The sequence below is a fragment of the Caloenas nicobarica genome, chromosome 9 (genome assembly GCF_036013445.1).
Source record: "Caloenas nicobarica isolate bCalNic1 chromosome 9, bCalNic1.hap1, whole genome shotgun sequence".
In the NCBI taxonomy this organism is placed as follows: Eukaryota; Metazoa; Chordata; class Aves; order Columbiformes; family Columbidae; genus Caloenas; species Caloenas nicobarica.
The window spans coordinates 13292484-13309333 of NC_088253.1; the positions used below are offsets into that span (position 1 = coordinate 13292484).

General features: G+C 42.0%; 1 protein-coding gene across 2 annotated transcripts in view; it reads left to right on the forward strand.

Moving 5' to 3' along the window:
- Window positions 1–712: 712 nt before the first annotated feature.
- PEPD (peptidase D) overlaps window positions 713–16850 on the forward strand; it is a 131740-nt gene continuing 115602 nt past the window's right edge. For both annotated transcript variants that reach the window (XM_065640860.1, XM_065640861.1), the window contains exons 1-3: window positions 713–886; window positions 5028–5211; window positions 6451–6578. In XM_065640860.1, coding sequence (XP_065496932.1) covers window positions 870–886; window positions 5028–5211; window positions 6451–6578 — 329 coding nt within the window. In that variant the 5' untranslated portion in view covers window positions 713–869. The remainder of the gene's footprint in view (window positions 887–5027; window positions 5212–6450; window positions 6579–16850) is intronic.

The window sequence follows — 16850 nt, forward strand, 5'->3', positions numbered from 1 at the left end:
AAAAGTGCAAAATCAGGCCTTTGACGTGAGAGAGAATGTTCTTGACCATAGAGAGAAGTTCTGCTGGGAGATAGATGACTGTAACAGTCAGTTAAATGTTGTTGTAGAGGGAAATGCTCTGAACTACTCTCAGGTATTAAGGTCTACGTCTGCATTATCTCAGTTGCAGAGTCAAATGCAGTGCGGAAAGAATCGGAATGATGTGTGTGTGCGATACAGCTGGTGTTGCTCCAAGCGTGGCTGCCAGAACCGTGCCTGTGGCCGGTATTTCAACTGGCTGCCCGTGTAGCCGCCTTGCAAATGGGTTTAATTTGTGCGTAGTGCAGAAGTTTCATTCGTTCAAATCCTGAGATAGGAGAACAGGATGTTCTAGGTAGCAAATAACATAAAGCAAAACGTGTTTTTGTTTTTGTTTCTAAGGAATGGAGTCTTGTTTTCTGCTGAGATTTAATACAATGCAGGTAACTTTCCTAAATCTCAGCGACTGTTTTTGGAAGGGGAGTAAAATGACCAAGGGGAAGAGAGATGAGGTATGCATTATACGGCTTTAATCGCGTCTCGGAAGCCAGCACACCAGGGGATGGTGACAAACCGCGCTCCAGTTCGGCTGCAGCGCGTTGCCCGTTCCCGCCCCGAGCAGCCCAGGCCCGCGGGCTCTGTCCCGCCCGGACCCGCGTCTGAGCGCCTGAGGAGAGGAGCGGCTGCCCCGCGCGGGCGGGGAGCCCGGGCCCGCTGCGCGCCGCGGAACGGCCCGGGCCGTGCTCCCCGCCCCGCCCGGGCTGCGGGCGCTGAGGCGGCGCGCACTGCTCCGCGGCGGCCCGGCCCGCCCGGCCCCGCCGTCACATGACAGCGGAGCCCGGGGAGACAACATGGCCGCGGCGGCCGGGTAAGCATCGCTGCGCGGCCGCGGTGCCGCCGGCCCGCCGCTCTCCGTGGGCCCTGCCGCGGCCTGTGCGTCCCGCCGGCCCGCAGCGCGGGGGCGGCCCGGCCCGGCCCGGCTCTGAGGGGCCCGGGTGGGTCGGGGGCGCGGGGGGCGGCGTGTGCCCGGGCAGGCTGGGGAGGGCCGGGCCGGCTGTGGCCGCGCTGCCCGCGCAGGGTTTGCGTGGGACGGGGAGAGCTGCGGGGTCGCTGTTTCCAGCAGGGTGGGCTCGGCGGTGCCGCAGCCCGAGCCCTGGGTTACCCTTGAACTTGCGTGAGGTTTGCGAAACAGTGCTTAAAGGTGGCTGTGGCTTACTTAGCGCAAGGTCTCTCCAGCATTTTATAGCTATATTCAGTGCTTTAAGCAGGTGCCGTTAAAAATGCATCAGAATAACAGTGGAACTTTTAATAGTTGGCAAAAAGAGGTCGCACTGGGATGTAGCTCCTGCTCTTTCGTCTTTGGGTGGAGGTTGCTCCCCTGTGAAGTCCCTCCTGCCCCCGGTTTTCCGGAGCTGACCCGGGGGTCCCTGCGCAGGGACGTTCCTGCCTGGCCCGGTGAGAGCAGCGCTGGGTTGGACACGCAGCTGTGCCGGGACTGTAAGCTGTTAGCTTATTTACGATGAGCACCGAGTTCACCATGAACAAAACGTCCAGTTTATGCCTTAAACAGCAGTAGTTGCTTTTACCGTTTCCCTCATACCGCCTATTTGCTTGTGCTGCTGTTAGTGTAGGCCTCTGGCGCTTCATGTATTTGATGTAGAAATAGCATGAAAAATTGACTAGACTTCAGGCTGATGTTGATGATTCTGTTGCTCAAACAAGCAAACAATAACTTATTGAAAAGCAGTTTCAGTGGTTTCTCATCCTCACTGAAATATGGATCCTGTCTGCGTGACCTCAGCAGAACAGAAATGGCAGTAGGTGAATTTTCTTCTGAAAAACAGAGGTACAAAAGGCTAACTGAAGAATGGTGGGAAAAACAGCAGTAAAATAGTATTCCTGGTTTCCAGTGTGTTCTGGTTGCTGCATCAAAACAAAACCAAAATGTTAGCTAGATCATACAGTAACAAAACGTAACCTCTCTGCAAATATAAAACTTCTGAAATAACTTTTGAAAATCAACAGTTCCAGGCAAAAGAAAAATATCCCTTAAAGAAACAGATGTAATTTAATGTTCCTGGCTACATTTCACTTCTAGTATAATAAAATAGCTCTTGTGAGGGGTTAGGACTAAGTGATCATAAAAATTGTGTGTCACAGCCAGCAGAGAGACTGTCAGCTACTGTGGAAGGCCCCAACCAGACTGAGAAATAGCTAAGTTCTGGTACCAAACTAGTGAAAATGAGGAAGGTGAGCTTCACTTGTCCTCGTCTTGCAGGTCGCTGTTTCTGGCACTGACTAATGCTCATTTGCAGAGGCTTGCATAGGTTCAGAGAGATGCACCACAAAGCAGTGCTCACATTGAATGTGCTTCATCATCAAATGTATAATTCTACCTTAGAGTTGAGGTTGCAGCTGGAGATGCCGGGGTCGTTGCATTGAGAGAAGAAACAGACCTTGAAGCACCAGCCAATATATTGTGCTGATTACATACTGGTATTTGTGTCTCTTGTGTGGTGTAAACTGGGTGAGTGATTAGAGATCACAGACTAAAATTGAAAGCTCGTAGCATTGTTAGGTGGCAAATAACAGAGAGTTTTATGCTCGTGTCATTGCGTGTGTATTTGGAGGGTTGATACGCATGTTGAGGCAGTTGCATACTTGCGCAAACGCAACTTACTACAAGTAGCATAGCGATTAATTCTTACATTTGAAACTAAAAATGTGCTAATACTAATCATGGCATAGACAGGACTGTGTAGGCACAGGGGTTTGTAACACTTGGCCTGTAAGAATTATGGAAAAAAACCCCACCCAAGCCAGTCATAACCTGCCGCGTATTTCTTAGTAACAGAGCAATGGTCACAGCAGACCAGTGGTGACACAGACAGTCCTGTGTGTGAAGACTTTTACTGTGATCTTGAATACTGTGAGAGTTCTCTTCCCAAATCATTATTTGCAACAGAAAGCCAGGCGTACAGCCATACCCTTTTTTCTCAAGACTCAAATTCCTGTGTAGGTGCCAGTCTCTGACAAGAGCTCTCCATGTGAGTTGAGGAAAGCTGGTGCTGGGCTCATGCGTACAGAGCAACCCACCCTCTGCGGCCAATGCAGCACCTGTGGGTGTCTTGCCGTGTTGTTACCCATCCGTGAGGTGCTGTTGGTTTGGTGTCCCAGTGCTTGCAGGAGAGAAGAGAGAGCGAAGGCTGTTGAGTAAACTTGGCTCTAAGTCAAGTCCTCTGAAACTTAGCTGTTTTTCTCTACAGAATTTCAGTTGTGAAAGTAGGTCTGTTCTAGAGAAGGAGGAGAGGCAGTCTTTTTTTTTTTCTAAATCACAGAAAAAAACCCTCCAAAATTACAAAGGTGACTTTTTTCTTTCCTGTGGAGCAAAATGTAAGCCAGGTTGTGCTACAACCTCTGCCTTTTTCTAGCGTTTGTGGGTTTTTTTGTTTGTTTGTTTTTTAATCAACAGAGGCAAAGATCTGTGAGCAACCTATGGCATGATGTTCTCTCTTCCCTTTTATACGTGCAATATAGTGAGCATATGATTTCCAGGCCCCTGCATGGAGTTACTCCAGGGGGTGATCTTGTTTGGATCACAGTGTTTTCAGCCTCTTGTGACTTGCTGAGTTGCTGACCCACAGCTTTGCACCCAAAAAGCCTTGCCCATATTTAGTTTAACGTTCACTATCTGATTTCAAACTTTCAGTAGCTTTTGCTAGTATTGCGTGAACTTGCTTCATTCTTCCTACAGGCATGTGAACCCCAAAACAAAAGCTTATGCTGTGCTTCCATGCTGTGCTGATGTGCTGCAATAGATGTTCTGCAGCCTTGTAATGATCACCTGCCTTGGTCCTGGTTTATCAGCTGCATGGGGAAAGTAATAAAAATAAACATGTTTGTGTTTTGTGGACCGTCAGCTGAGCTCCTAGGCAGATAGTTTGAAAATTTGATTTGCAAGAGCAGTCATTCACCTTCTAAAACTACTTACACTGTTATATCAAGTAGTTATAAACAAGTAAAATAAAATATTTTATTATCTCTTTTATGCTGTGTCTGCAGTAGGAAATTATAGGGTTTACATTTCTGATGCTGATGAAGTCTTTCAGGAGGTTACTTTAGGCAGCTATAAATCAAAGGTTACTTTTCAGATTGCCTATGAAAACGATATAATAATTAAGATGTGGAGCTCTGCTTCTCTAAGGTTACATCCCTTGGTGATTCATTTCTTACTATTTTATCATAGTAACAATTTAATTGCACCCTTGTGTCATCTCCTCTAGAAGCATATCTGATAGAAAATGACCATCCAGCCAGTCGGTCTTCAACAAGCTGAGAGAAGCTGAGGTGGAGTGACTAAGTGGCTTTAAATCACAGGATTTTATTCATGAAACAGTATTCATCTGTAATACTGAAGCTTCAAAGCACAGCTTTGCTATATTAAACATAAATAAAAAGGGAATGCTTTTAGATTCTTCTCGTCCAATTAAAAAAAAAAAAAAAACAGAACAAGCTGCTGTTACTGGTGAAGCCAGGACCTATAAAAATGGGAATTAATCAGCAATATATTCTTGTAGTACTTTAAACACCTTAAATTACTTAATAAGCAGTTTATCTTAAGAGGGAGCTCTCTGCTTTTAGACTGCATTCTCCCAGTTGTGGCTCTGTTGAGTACGATCTTCCAGAAACGTTCCTAGTTGTCTCAACAGTTTGTGCTGCTGCAGGGGCAGGTGCTCATGTGCAGCAGGAGGTCACTGGTACCCGGGACGAGTTCCTGTGGCCACGTGTGTGAGTTCGATCACTTGCTGAAGCCTCTTGTATGTGCGCGAGCGAACATGGGTATGTAGATGCAGCGACTCTTCCCCTGGAGTGATTAGCCTCTTGTTTGTAGAGTTGAATTCAACTTCCTTTTCTGTTCTAGACTAAAGTAACAAAACACTGTGCTTCTGAATCGTGCTAACCACTGTCTTTGTCTTCCATTAATTGTCAATTTAAAAAATCTTTTCTAGACCCTCCTTTTGGCTGGGGAATGAGACCTTGAGAGTGCCTGTAGCGCTCTTTGCCTTGAATAGAAGACGACTGTGTGATCGCCTGAGACAGAATAGGGATGTGCAGAAGAATTCAATTGTTCTGCTGCAGGGTGGAGAAGAAACCCAGAGATACTGTACTGATACTGGTATCGTGTTCCGCCAGGTAAGAGCTGAATCAAAACTTCAAATCAAATTAAGAACCTGTCTCTCCAACTGCATGGATTCGTAAACGATTTTTAATTATTTTCCCTTTATCTCTCATGTGCGCATTGCCTTGCTTCACTTAAATAAATTGGCTTCTTTATAATGTTGCCTCTTCGGCTTCAAGTGACTATCTCTTTCAGTGCTTTAGTATGCAGGCTTATTATCTGGTTTAAAGGGCCTAAACCTGTTCAAGGCCGTACTGCCTATCAGTGTTTAATGTAATATCAAAGACAGCAATGCAATATTTCTTAGTTTTTTTCAGTCTTGTCTGTGACCCAAAAAATAATATTCTTTCTGTAGTGAAACATGTAAGAGTGGACCTAAACTGAATTAATTCATAGAAAAGTGTATTTCAAGCTTTCATAAATAGTGTATTCCACAAAGCAGGATGTATCTTATAATTTACAACATGTGTCTTCTGAAATTAGACTCTTCCTTAAGTACCCATGTGTGCTCAGTCACAGATAGGACTTAACAACTTGTTGATGTCACACCAAACGCATTCTTAGTCTTTGAGAAAGCTAGTGTAACAGAACCCTCATTATGTGTACCCCTGCAAAGCTGTGTGCTTTGCATGGCAGCTACAGTGCTTTATTTTGTGAATGTAATTGAGCTGTTGTATGGTATGAGGGAACAAAACCCAATACACTCTAATCTAGATAGCGCGTATCTTAAAGTAGTCTGTTTTTAGAGGAGATGCATCAGAGCATATATCTGTCCTCACTAAAATTCATCCCTGTATTGTTAGGTGGTGGTTGCTTGCTTGTTCTTAAAATAACTCTCGGCTAAAGGCTGTTCCTAGTGCAGCTTCCTCTTCTCACAACCCAAAGAATCTGTGCTCTGCTTTTGCTTTGTCTCACATGACATGATTATATCTTCCTGATACTGCGTTCCTTAACTCTCAATCGGAAGAATGCGTTTTATTGTGTGGTGTGTATTTATTGTGCTGAGTTGACCTGTTTATTTCTTATAGTCGCTTACTAATCTCTGGTCCTTTCCAGTTGCCAGGGATTTGTATTGTTGTAACCTAAAACTAATCAGTCTGAAAAGCTTAAGACCTAAACCACTTCCCCCCTCCAAAAGCAAGAGATACCTCTTTCAGATACATGCAAGTAGGAATTAATATGTACTGTAGTGTATTTTTAGAGCTGGCAGAAGTGAAGTTTTTCTGTTAAGAATGTATTTTGTCTTAACCTAGGAATCTTACTTTCACTGGACTTTTGGAGTAACTGAAGCAGGCTGCTTTGGAGCAGTAGACGTTGATACTGGAAGATCCATGCTTTTTGTTCCACAGCTCCCTGAAAGCTATGCGGTTTGGATGGGAAAGTAAGACATACCTTCTAACTGTGTTCTGATGTATCTGGGTACTTCATGTAACTGTCTGTGGAGCTGGAATGCTGTCTCATTTTAATCGGGTTCCACAAAATCATTTCACGTGAATTGTAGTGATATGTACATACAGTGATACAAAACGTGATCAGTTGGTATTTATCATGTCATATCAAACGATCCACCACTATTCGGTGGAGGATACATTTAGATTTGCAACCCATGGATGTCATGGTATCTGTGAAAGGAAGCTGAACCATAAAGAAAAGTAGAAGTCTTACGTTAAGACCAAACAAGTTAAATAGTAAAGCAGGCTTTTTTCAAGTTGTTTTACCAGTTTGTAGCTGCCTTAGCTAATGAAGCTTTTTGAATGGCAGAAAGTAGTTTAGGCCTCTTTGATACTTTTTTGATATGAACTGACAGACTGGGGAATGTAATTTTAATTCCATTCTGTAACTATGCCATAAACATCTCTCTTTTCATCCACATTGGTAGTAAATATTACTCAGTGCCGTAGTAGTAGAGGAACTGATTTATTTATGGGTTCATGTCTTTTCTCAGTCTTAATTGTATTTATACCCTCTAACAAACTGTAAATTCTTTTGTTGTCTAAATTGTCTCAGAACATTAGGTTACTTCTAATTTAATATTTTGAGCTCAGGTTGCTTCACTTCTAATTGAAGCCATCACTTATATTTTAATGCTAATTTTGGGAAAAGGCAAACAATCGCAACCAATCCCATATGCTGAACTGTGCCAGACCATATGGTAGGGCATGGCTGCTGTCTGCTTGGAGAGTTTTTATGAGTATCACTGTCTTAGACCTGCCTGGGAACTGAAATTGTTTGTGATAGCATAAAAATGTGAATACTGCTATCTGAAATATTTCAGCTGAGAGCTGCACCTGTCTGGGAGGGTAGGTTCTGTTTAACCCCCACGTGTTCTCTCCAGAGTCTGTTCCCTGCTGGTGTTTGTTTCCATTTACAGACAAAGCTTTTTCCTCCCCGTAAGTTCTCTTCTGCTTGTTCAAATCAGCTGTTTCATACCCACCCTGATTGTGCCTAATCTGAAAAGGCTGAAAAATATTAATGAAATTCCATTGTCTCATTTTGCATTTTCAAACAAAATATTTTGGTGTTTATCAATGGTGGCCTTTTCGATTTATTTGCGCAGCACTCCATTATTGGTTCATATACAGAATTACAAGTCTAGTTAAAAGTGGTTTATTGTTGTTGTGTCTTCTTGGAGAGTATAACAAATTGTCTTTTCACAGCATCCTTGTTTTCTAAATTCTCCTCCTTACACTCTCTGGATCCCTCTGTTTGAGTCTTTGTCTTCTCTTCTGTCAGCCATGGTCATGTACTTTTTCCGCTTGTCAGAGCGAGGATGGATGAATAACTCACTTGTGAGTCAGTAGCAGTTCTGCTTCATAAGTTGGTTGGCAGGGGGTACAGCACACAGCTCGGGCTTGTGTTCCTTCCCAGGAGACTCAATTTTAACTCAAAATTAGCACTGAAAGGAAAACACAAGTCAGTTTTCCTTCCATCCACTGCTGTTTATCTACTATAGTTTGCCTTGACGGTGCTTGTTTCTGTGCATGTGGAAGGCATTATCTACCTGCTGAAGAAACATTCATTTAACATCAATGAAGCACAAATCAGTTCGATGCCTAGCACGATATTGGCGAGGTTGGTGTTTTACAGAGCTCTGCAGCTGGTCTCCTGGTTCCTAGAGCAGGGTGCAGTGGCTTTGCTTGGTGCTTATATTGATTTCTGTTGAAGTCAGATGTGGGAATTTGCTATGTGAGTTTAGACATAAATGCATAGATGATCTTAATGTAAAAGGCTCTTTACTACTACTGTATTGCTAGATGTGTCGTTCGATGTCCTGTTGTGTTTTCACTTTGGAAGGACACCTACTTGGGTTGTTATTGAAACATAGCTTAGGTAACATGGCAATCAGAAGGGTTTTTACCTTTTTGCCTTGAAGTAATGCAAAAGTGGGGCTTTTGGCTTCTTTCAAATTGCAGTCTTAGTTTGGCCAAAACCAATGAAGAGTCTGAGAGCATTTGCTTGGAGGTGAGCAGACTATTAGTTTACAAATGAGACTGTGAACACTAATTATTTTAGTGGCCAACTGCACTTGTTTTTATGAGCAGTTTTGCGTACTGAGGTGGTGCCCAGGGACTCTGAAGAAGAGGTGAACGTGGAGATGACGGATGCACCACCCTGGGCTGTGGTCTGCTGAGAACCCAGCACTACGTAGTACTGGTGCTGAGGGTGGCTACCACTTCTTTGGAAGGGTTACTCATCTTGTAGGACTTCTTGCTGAATGTGTGTGCTCTGAAGATTTTTAAATAGGCATAAGGCTACCTTTTAGAAGTCCTTCAAGCCAAAATAACCTCTGCAGTTTTAAAAGGGAAGAGAGATTTAATTTAACTCGGAGACTATGTATGTTCTCCAGAAACCCCACAACTTCTTAAAGTGGCAATTGCAGAATTATTATGGGGGTAATTGTAGGACTGATGGTCCTACTTCCATGTTGGAAGGGGATTGCAACAACTCTCGGTCTGTTTTTAAATGGTGAGCGTGTGCGTTTCTCCAGATGTTGGGCCAGCCCGTTTCTTAGTTGTTGGCTGGGAAAAAAAAAAATCTTTTCAACTGAGAGAACCACTTTGCCTGTCTCTTGGTCTGTACCTCTGTCCCCTGCACCTCCCGTTACTTGTAAGAAACAATTTCACAGGATAGCTTTTACGCTCCTGAAGTATTTACCTATTCTCACTTTCAGAGGAAGAGGTTAAGAAATGAGTCTGGTAATACAAGATTGTAAAGGCTCCAGAAGCATAACTGTGTAGTAAATGCCCCTATTTCTCAGCATGGTCTTACCTAGTCAAGTTTGTGTGCAAAGTTGTTAGCAATCACTTCTGTTCCTAGGAAGCATTAAGTTGATATGACTGTATGTCTTGCACAGAGACTTCAATTTCAGTAATTAATGCTGCACCTGCCATTTACCTCCTTAATTATAAATGACAGAGCTAGTCAGTGTGCTGATTAAAGATATTTTATAAAGTAAAACATACTGTACAGCAGCTGCTTTATGTGGAGCGGATGCCAAAATAACTTAATTGCCTTGCCGTGTAAAGAGTGTTTTTAATGGAAAACAAAAATATTTAACGCTTTCATGCTCTAACTTTAGAAATACATATCAAATGGGACAGAGCAATATTTATATGCAATTTCCTGTGTTTTCTTCGAAGCCCTGCTGGCTGATTGGTAAGTATAAAAACATTAATCTAGCATTGCATCCATTGTAAGTAACATTTTTCCATGATGTTGATAGAAGCTATCTGTATTTGCAAAGTGGAACCTTGGTGGGGCACTTTGGAGCTGTAAAAAAGCACCATGAAAAGCTTTACAAATGTTAATAATTTCTCGGTGACCTAATGAGGAAGCTTCTTATATACTGTCATCATTGTCTAAGCAGGTTACGACCAAAATCAACCTTTGGTTTTAGTGATTAAGCTTGACTGACTTCAGCAAAGCTGAGAAGTTTTACTGTCTTTGGAAAAAAGTGCAGAAGTATGTGGTTTGGTTTTTGCTTGTTCACTTGTTTTCCTGAAACACTTTTGTGAAAAAAAGTTTTTCAACTTTTTTAGGCTTTTATCTCCCCTCCCCACCGCCCCGTACACTATATAGGGCCATGAAAATTAGAAACTAGGAAATCGCTTTCTTGATCTCATTTTCTTAACGCAGACGGGCGAAATTTTGTGGTAGTTGTAGTTTGGATAATTGTGAGTGTTAAATTGTGCACAGGATGGTGTGTTTATCTGACTATATCATGGTGGCTGAGACTAGTGCATTAATTAGCTGTAGGTTTGACTAGAAGGCAAGGACTGTAGTAAGCCCATTCTATGCAAGCTGAAATTTGGGACAACTCTTGCGAAAGGTAGTGGGGTGTACGTGGGTGCTGTAGAACACAAACTCTGAATCACCTTAGTTGCTCTTCTTGATGCAGATTTTGCAGGAATGAAGGACATTTTCTAGATGAGTGTTATTGATGATGTACGTACAGGTGTTCCCTGTAGCATCCTCTGGAGCTATGTGTTCAGATAGTATACTCTAGAAGGGTCTTTGGTTTTACGTTCTGAACTAATCTGCCATATCATCCCCTGGTATTTCTTCTTGTAATTTTTTATTTAAAATGAAATGTGTGTAATGTTTTCTTTTTCCATGTCTATCAGTTTGATCTCTTCCCACCATTTGTCCCTTCCCCCTACCCACTGAATCTTTGTTTTGCTGGTGGTTTTTTGTTTTGTTTTCGTTGTGGTGGTTTTGTTGTTGTTATTGTTGTTGGTTTGGTTTTTTTAGTTTTTAATCCCTTTAGGTCATCTTATTATTGTTTTGTACCAACAGGCAACTGCAATTTATCTGCAAAGTTTGTTACCACCTGCAAATGCCATCTGTGGATCTCATGGGCATATTCAGTCCTGCTTCTGTTTCTGAGCAGCATCAGAACTAATTTCAGTCTTTGTAGGATCCCTCTCATCAAGACTTGCAGTCCATTGCTGTTTATCACTTTAACTTCTGAGAACATTGGTCTAAATTGATACAGCACTTTTCAGTGTGGCAGTTGGAGGCTTTCCCAGCCCTTAAAAAGCTCATCTTTATATCTATTTATTTATTCTTATTTTCTGCTTTAGGCCTTTCACTTTTTTATTATCACTAGTCATTGGGTTTCAGGTCACATCGCATTGTTCCTGTCCAAGCCAATTTGAGCTGATTTTGGAGAGTAAAAGCCCTGAGAGAGATTTTTATCAAATATTCTACTATTATTCAGATAGTACATCTGTTGCTTTACTGTTCATCCGATCCTTTCAAAACCGTACAACAAAGCTGGTCGCTTTTGATTGACGAGACTTGCACAATTCCCCATTCTGCTTATTTTCCATGATTCCAGTTCTCTCCATAGTACAGTGATTTCCATTTCTTGTCTCCCATTCGTTTATTATGGTATTTCTCTGTGGATAAAAATTACTTTTACAGAATAATTAGTGTTTGGATTGCTCTTGCCACTTTACTGATGACTGTTTTTCTCTAAATAGTGCTGCTCGGATCTTCTGACTTCTGAAATGATCAGTTTAGTCATTGCCCCAGTATTCTAATTGTCCATCAGCCTTGCTGGTACAGGATGAATGTTCATTGTTTCTACCACTTTTACTTCAGCAACTAGTTTTATAAATCATTGCTTTCTAGCTGCTTAAATTTCCTTGTATTTCTTGTTGAGAATGTTTTAAATATTAGTAATTTATAGTATTTATAGTATTACACTATTTATAGAAATAGTAATTTATATCAGTCCATTGATGTTCAGTCTCTATCAGCATACACCTGTAACTGGATACAATATTTGGCAATTTAGTAAGCATTGAAGTGCTGCTTTTTCCTCTCTCGTTTTTGATTCAGATGTATTGAGAAATAGAACCAGCACTAAGTAAATCTACTTGACGATGCTGCACCAGAGTTTTTTAATATCCTGATGTGGCTTCAAACCACAGCATGAGAAAGTTGCATCTTGCCTGTGCACGTCTCATGCCTGTGCTATGAGGGGAAATGTTGATAAGCCTCACCAGGCATTTCTTATTTTCTACTTTATGTAATGCACTAGCAGGAGTATCAAGTTCAGTGATGCCAACTCCTGATAACATTTTGAAATATCAGAGACTCTTAGGTTTTCTTTTGATCAGGCGTGCCCTGTGTTTCTCCTCCGAGGGCTGGGCTGCTGGCAGGACGGTGAGGGGCAGCAGGAGCGATGCCCACGGGTTTGCCTGCGGTGCTCGGACACGCTCTGCAGCTCCAGCGCCTTCTGCCGCGCAGCTGCCGGTGCGGGCGCTCAGCCCTCTGCGGCTGTCGGCCTGGAGATGAGAAGGGACTTCACTGGAAAAGCCCTCGAGTGAAATATCCGCAGTGGTGCCTCTGTTCGGCATTTCCAAAATTGCGTTTTCTCAGCTCGTGATGTTAACTGTTTTCTTTCGGTTTTTTAATTCCCTATGACCTGTGCTGTGTGTGTCTGTACATTCAGGAAGAACTCTATGGAAAAGTGTTGTTTGTGCTGAGAAATGTACAAAGAGGAAAAAAATAAACCGAACTGTTTTGTTAAAACAGGATAGGGGAAAATATAATCAACACTAATGCTTCCTAAGAGCTAAATGTGAGCGAAAAACCAGCAGATTGTGGTTTCCTTGCTGTATACCCGTTTGCCTGTGTACTTGCTGGAGCTCTGGGTGCCAGAGCACTTGGCCTTGACCCTGCTCCTGGGGGATGCCAGTTACTTCTTAACAGGCAACACGGCAAAATGGACCGGGCACTGTTTGCATGGGTATGTTCTGCCTTTACTTTGTGCCGAGTTGTTGTGGCAAGTTCCTTTAATTTTTTCGTGGTTTAGTTTTCTTTGCAAGTTGTAAGATGTGAGTACTATCATCCCATTCTCAAAACTGTTCAGATCATCTTAATGCTGCTGTAAACATTGCTGCCGCTTCCTTTCATGCTCTTACCGATCGATATGGGAGCTGTGGGACACGCTGCACACATTCCAGAGCTTGCTATAGTGCTTTTATGTGTGGGGCATAAAATATTGCTCATTTCTCTCCCAATATAGGTGTTTTTCCAAAGTGAAAGTAGAACATCTGCTATTGACAGATTCTGTATGTAACTTCCTAAGTTAAGAAGCATGAATTGAGACCAGAGTTTGAGTTGAACAGTGTTCTTATATAGTGACCTAGAAATTATACTTACCAACCTAACCATTGTAATTCTTTTTGTGTTCTTTTTTGGGGAAGAGAGCTTTCTAACAAAGTATTTGTCAGCAGTCTTAAGCTACAAGAAATCTTTCAGGGACTTCAGTGTATAAACATTTCCTTTGTTACGGCTTTTTTCTCTACTAGTATAGAGCCCTTCTCTCCAAGGAAGAATTTTATTTGCAGAGTGAAATAAAGCAAAAGTTACCTATTGAAAATTTTCTGTGTTTTGGGTTTTTTGGGGGGTAGCTCTTGATAGTATCTCTTAAATGTCTAATTGAGGCACTGTCTTTTGAGGTGGAATTTACAGAAAGCCTAAAGAACTTTTTGTCTTTGAGGAATGCCTGTGGTGGGAATAGCTGAGCAGGAGCAGTGAGGCTGTGTATTTGAAGTAGATGAAATAGGTAGCTCCGAGCTTGGCTTTTATTAGGAAGAACCGTGAGAGTCTCCTCAATACTTTATTTCTGATTTCAGAGATCCAAGGGTCTGTATGTTGCTCGCAGTTACTCTTCCGCATGCTCTGTATGTAGGACTGGGAAGTCCCGTATCACACACCCAGCATCATGCATGTGGACTCTACCGGTCTGTGTCTCTGCTGGACGTGGCTTCAGTTACAGCCCTGGTCACCCTTTCCAGGCAAGCCAGCTTCAGTCTTCATCTTCAGTTTCTTTCAAATTCTGTTATTTTCTCAAAATCCGTCTTGCTCTGGACTGTATCAAAAGGAGCAAGGAGTCTTGAGTTTACGTGTGTGCAGGTACTTCTGTCTTTCAAAGGATAAAACAGAAATCTGGAGAAATGTGGAAAGGGGGTAACGTTAAGGTGGTCAGAACACTGCTGGAGGCAGGCTGCGATACCAGTGAATGCATTAGTACTGTGTTGTTTTAAATCTAGCTTGATGCCTTTTAGTCTTCTTGTTTGAGATGGTGAAATTCCTTTTGGATATATAGGTGATTGCATTTTTTGGACAAAGTCAGGAACATCTGCTGGTATCTCATAAAGCCTCCTGTGTTGTTCTTTCTAGCAGTTCTTGACACCCTCTTGTTTGGCTAATGCTTTGCCATCTGCTAATGTGATGATATTGTAATGAGGAGGGAGTTTATTGGTGAATCTCTGACCGTGTTAAAACACTGCTTTTGTATCCCGTTTCCTCCTGCAGCTCTGTGTGCTTTGCTGATGTATTTCTATTCATCTGCTTTAATTTTTGCCAAGGTTCTGTTTCTTAGAATGCAGCCCCACTGAAACTTTTACTCTGCTTTAAGCTCATTCTGGCAAGACCCAAGAAATGAGTTGTTGACTCTGTAGAACTTCAATTGCTGAAGACTACTGTTGTCCAGTTCACTTCTTGTGCATGTGTTTCCTCTCATGTAAGTGAGGTGAAGTGTGATGTAAGTTGTGCAATGACTCGCTGGCAGTGAACGGTGCATCCCGCCGTGCCACGCACAGCGCTGTGCGCAGGCTAATGTAGGTGTTTGCTTTGCTGGGGAGAGACTGTTTGCTCAAGACAAAGTAAATTTGCTATAAAGTGGTGTTTTACATCTGTTGCTCTGAAGGTGAGAGTTCAGGTGGAATGGAGAAAGCAATACTATTGTATTCCAGGAAAGCGGAAAGCTTTACAGCCAAGTTTGCTAGTTTTAGCTTTTCTGTCTTACTGCATCAAGAATCTTCCTCTTCTGGTTTTGTGATATGAGCTTGGACAGGTTTTCATGCATTTCATGCAAGGCTTTACTGAAGTTTACACAACATCCACAGCCTTTCCCTCAACTGCTAAGTGGGTCACCTTGTCATAGAAGGAGATCAGGTTGGTCAAGCAGGACCTGCCTTTCTCAAACCCATGCTGACTGGGCCTGATCGGCTGGTTGTCCTGCACATGCCGCGTGAGGACATTCAAGACGATGGCACTCAGGTGTCTGAAAATCCAAGCATCTGGAAATCCAACTGAAAATGAAATAAATGTGCTTATTCTGATGTCTCCTAGCTTTTATGATCTGTGAATCACTTGCAGATATGTTAGGAAATGTGAGGTATGTAAAAGTAGCACTGAAATTAAGACAGCCCTATGGAGGGACCTTGCAATTCAGTGGACTCTGAATGTCTATGAGCAGAACTGACTGGTGCAGTGAACAGTGTCGCTTCTTGGTCTTAACAGGGTGCAGAAAGCTAAAGTTTTTTGATTAATCTGTGTTGTTGGGAGAGAAGAGTCCTATGCAACTTCTAGACGAGCTGATGCAGTCAGCTTGCCATGTTTCAGGAAGCTTGGGACCTCCTGCCGTTGACTTGCTCTGCTCAAGGTGCTCAGGTCGTTTTGGAGGTGTGTATGTACATATCTGAGTGTGCGTCTGTAATCATTCAGTAACAAAATGCAGTATTTGTAGAAAATGTTTTGAAATTAGTGCCAACTAGAATTTCTCAAATTTGTGTAATGAACATACCATTAAGAATATTTTTTTTTCCAACAGGAACAGTTTCACATTCTAGGCTATACAGTAACATAAGTAATCTTGAATTAGGAACTCCAACTGAAACCCTGAAGAAAAGCTAAATTCGACTACTTCAAGAAAGGCCGATTTCATTTTTGAGCTGATGCAATATAAAAAACGGAAAATCTGTCCTAGAAACATTAAAAAATGCAAATACAAAGCAACCCGTAGCAAAAAGTTTTTATATATATATTGAAGATTGTCTGGAAGAATGTTTAGATGCAAATGGAGATGTATACATATGAATAGGTATTGGCAATTAGGTTGCAAATGTATTAGCAGTTGGCTTAGATGTGTTTCTTTCAGGAATAGCTATCAGCTGTTATAAATTCTGTTCAGTTTTTCTTTGGCATTTTGATTTAGATCCATCTCATTTTGTACATCTCTTCTGAATGCATTTCTGAAAACTAGAACACTCTTTTATCATGTTGGTATTACATGGCTCTTGCTCCAGAGTCCTTCAGAATACAAAGAAATGTTGCTTAATGGAATTCTTACAGTGATGTCAAATTTGTACAAATCTCTGAAGATTTGTTGTAATGAATTCTTATGCAATGTAATGAACAACAGCTTTAAAGTGGTTTTAGACAATGAGACCAAGTTTTTATTGGGTTTAAAGTGGAAACACAACATGGTTAGTAAAATAGTGCGGAAAAAATGAGGCTTAAATTTTGTCCAACTATACAAAAGCTTCAAAATCTATTTTTTGGTATGTTTATACATGGGCTGTCAGAGCTGTTCATCTTACTGATGGATAAACAGAGGAGTGAGTATTACATTCCTGTTTGAAGGGTCGCATTGAAGTGGAGCCAGTTATAATACTGTGGTCTGTCAAAGCTGTTGGCAAAATCTGCACTGGCATGATTAGGTTGTGATTTGGTGAAGCATCTTCATTTTTAAACATGCCATCGTGTACCACCTTGAATTTAGTTAAACCAAACAGAAAAGTTTATTCTAAACTTGGAAGTTTTTGCTAAGCTGATTGACTGGGATTCCTGG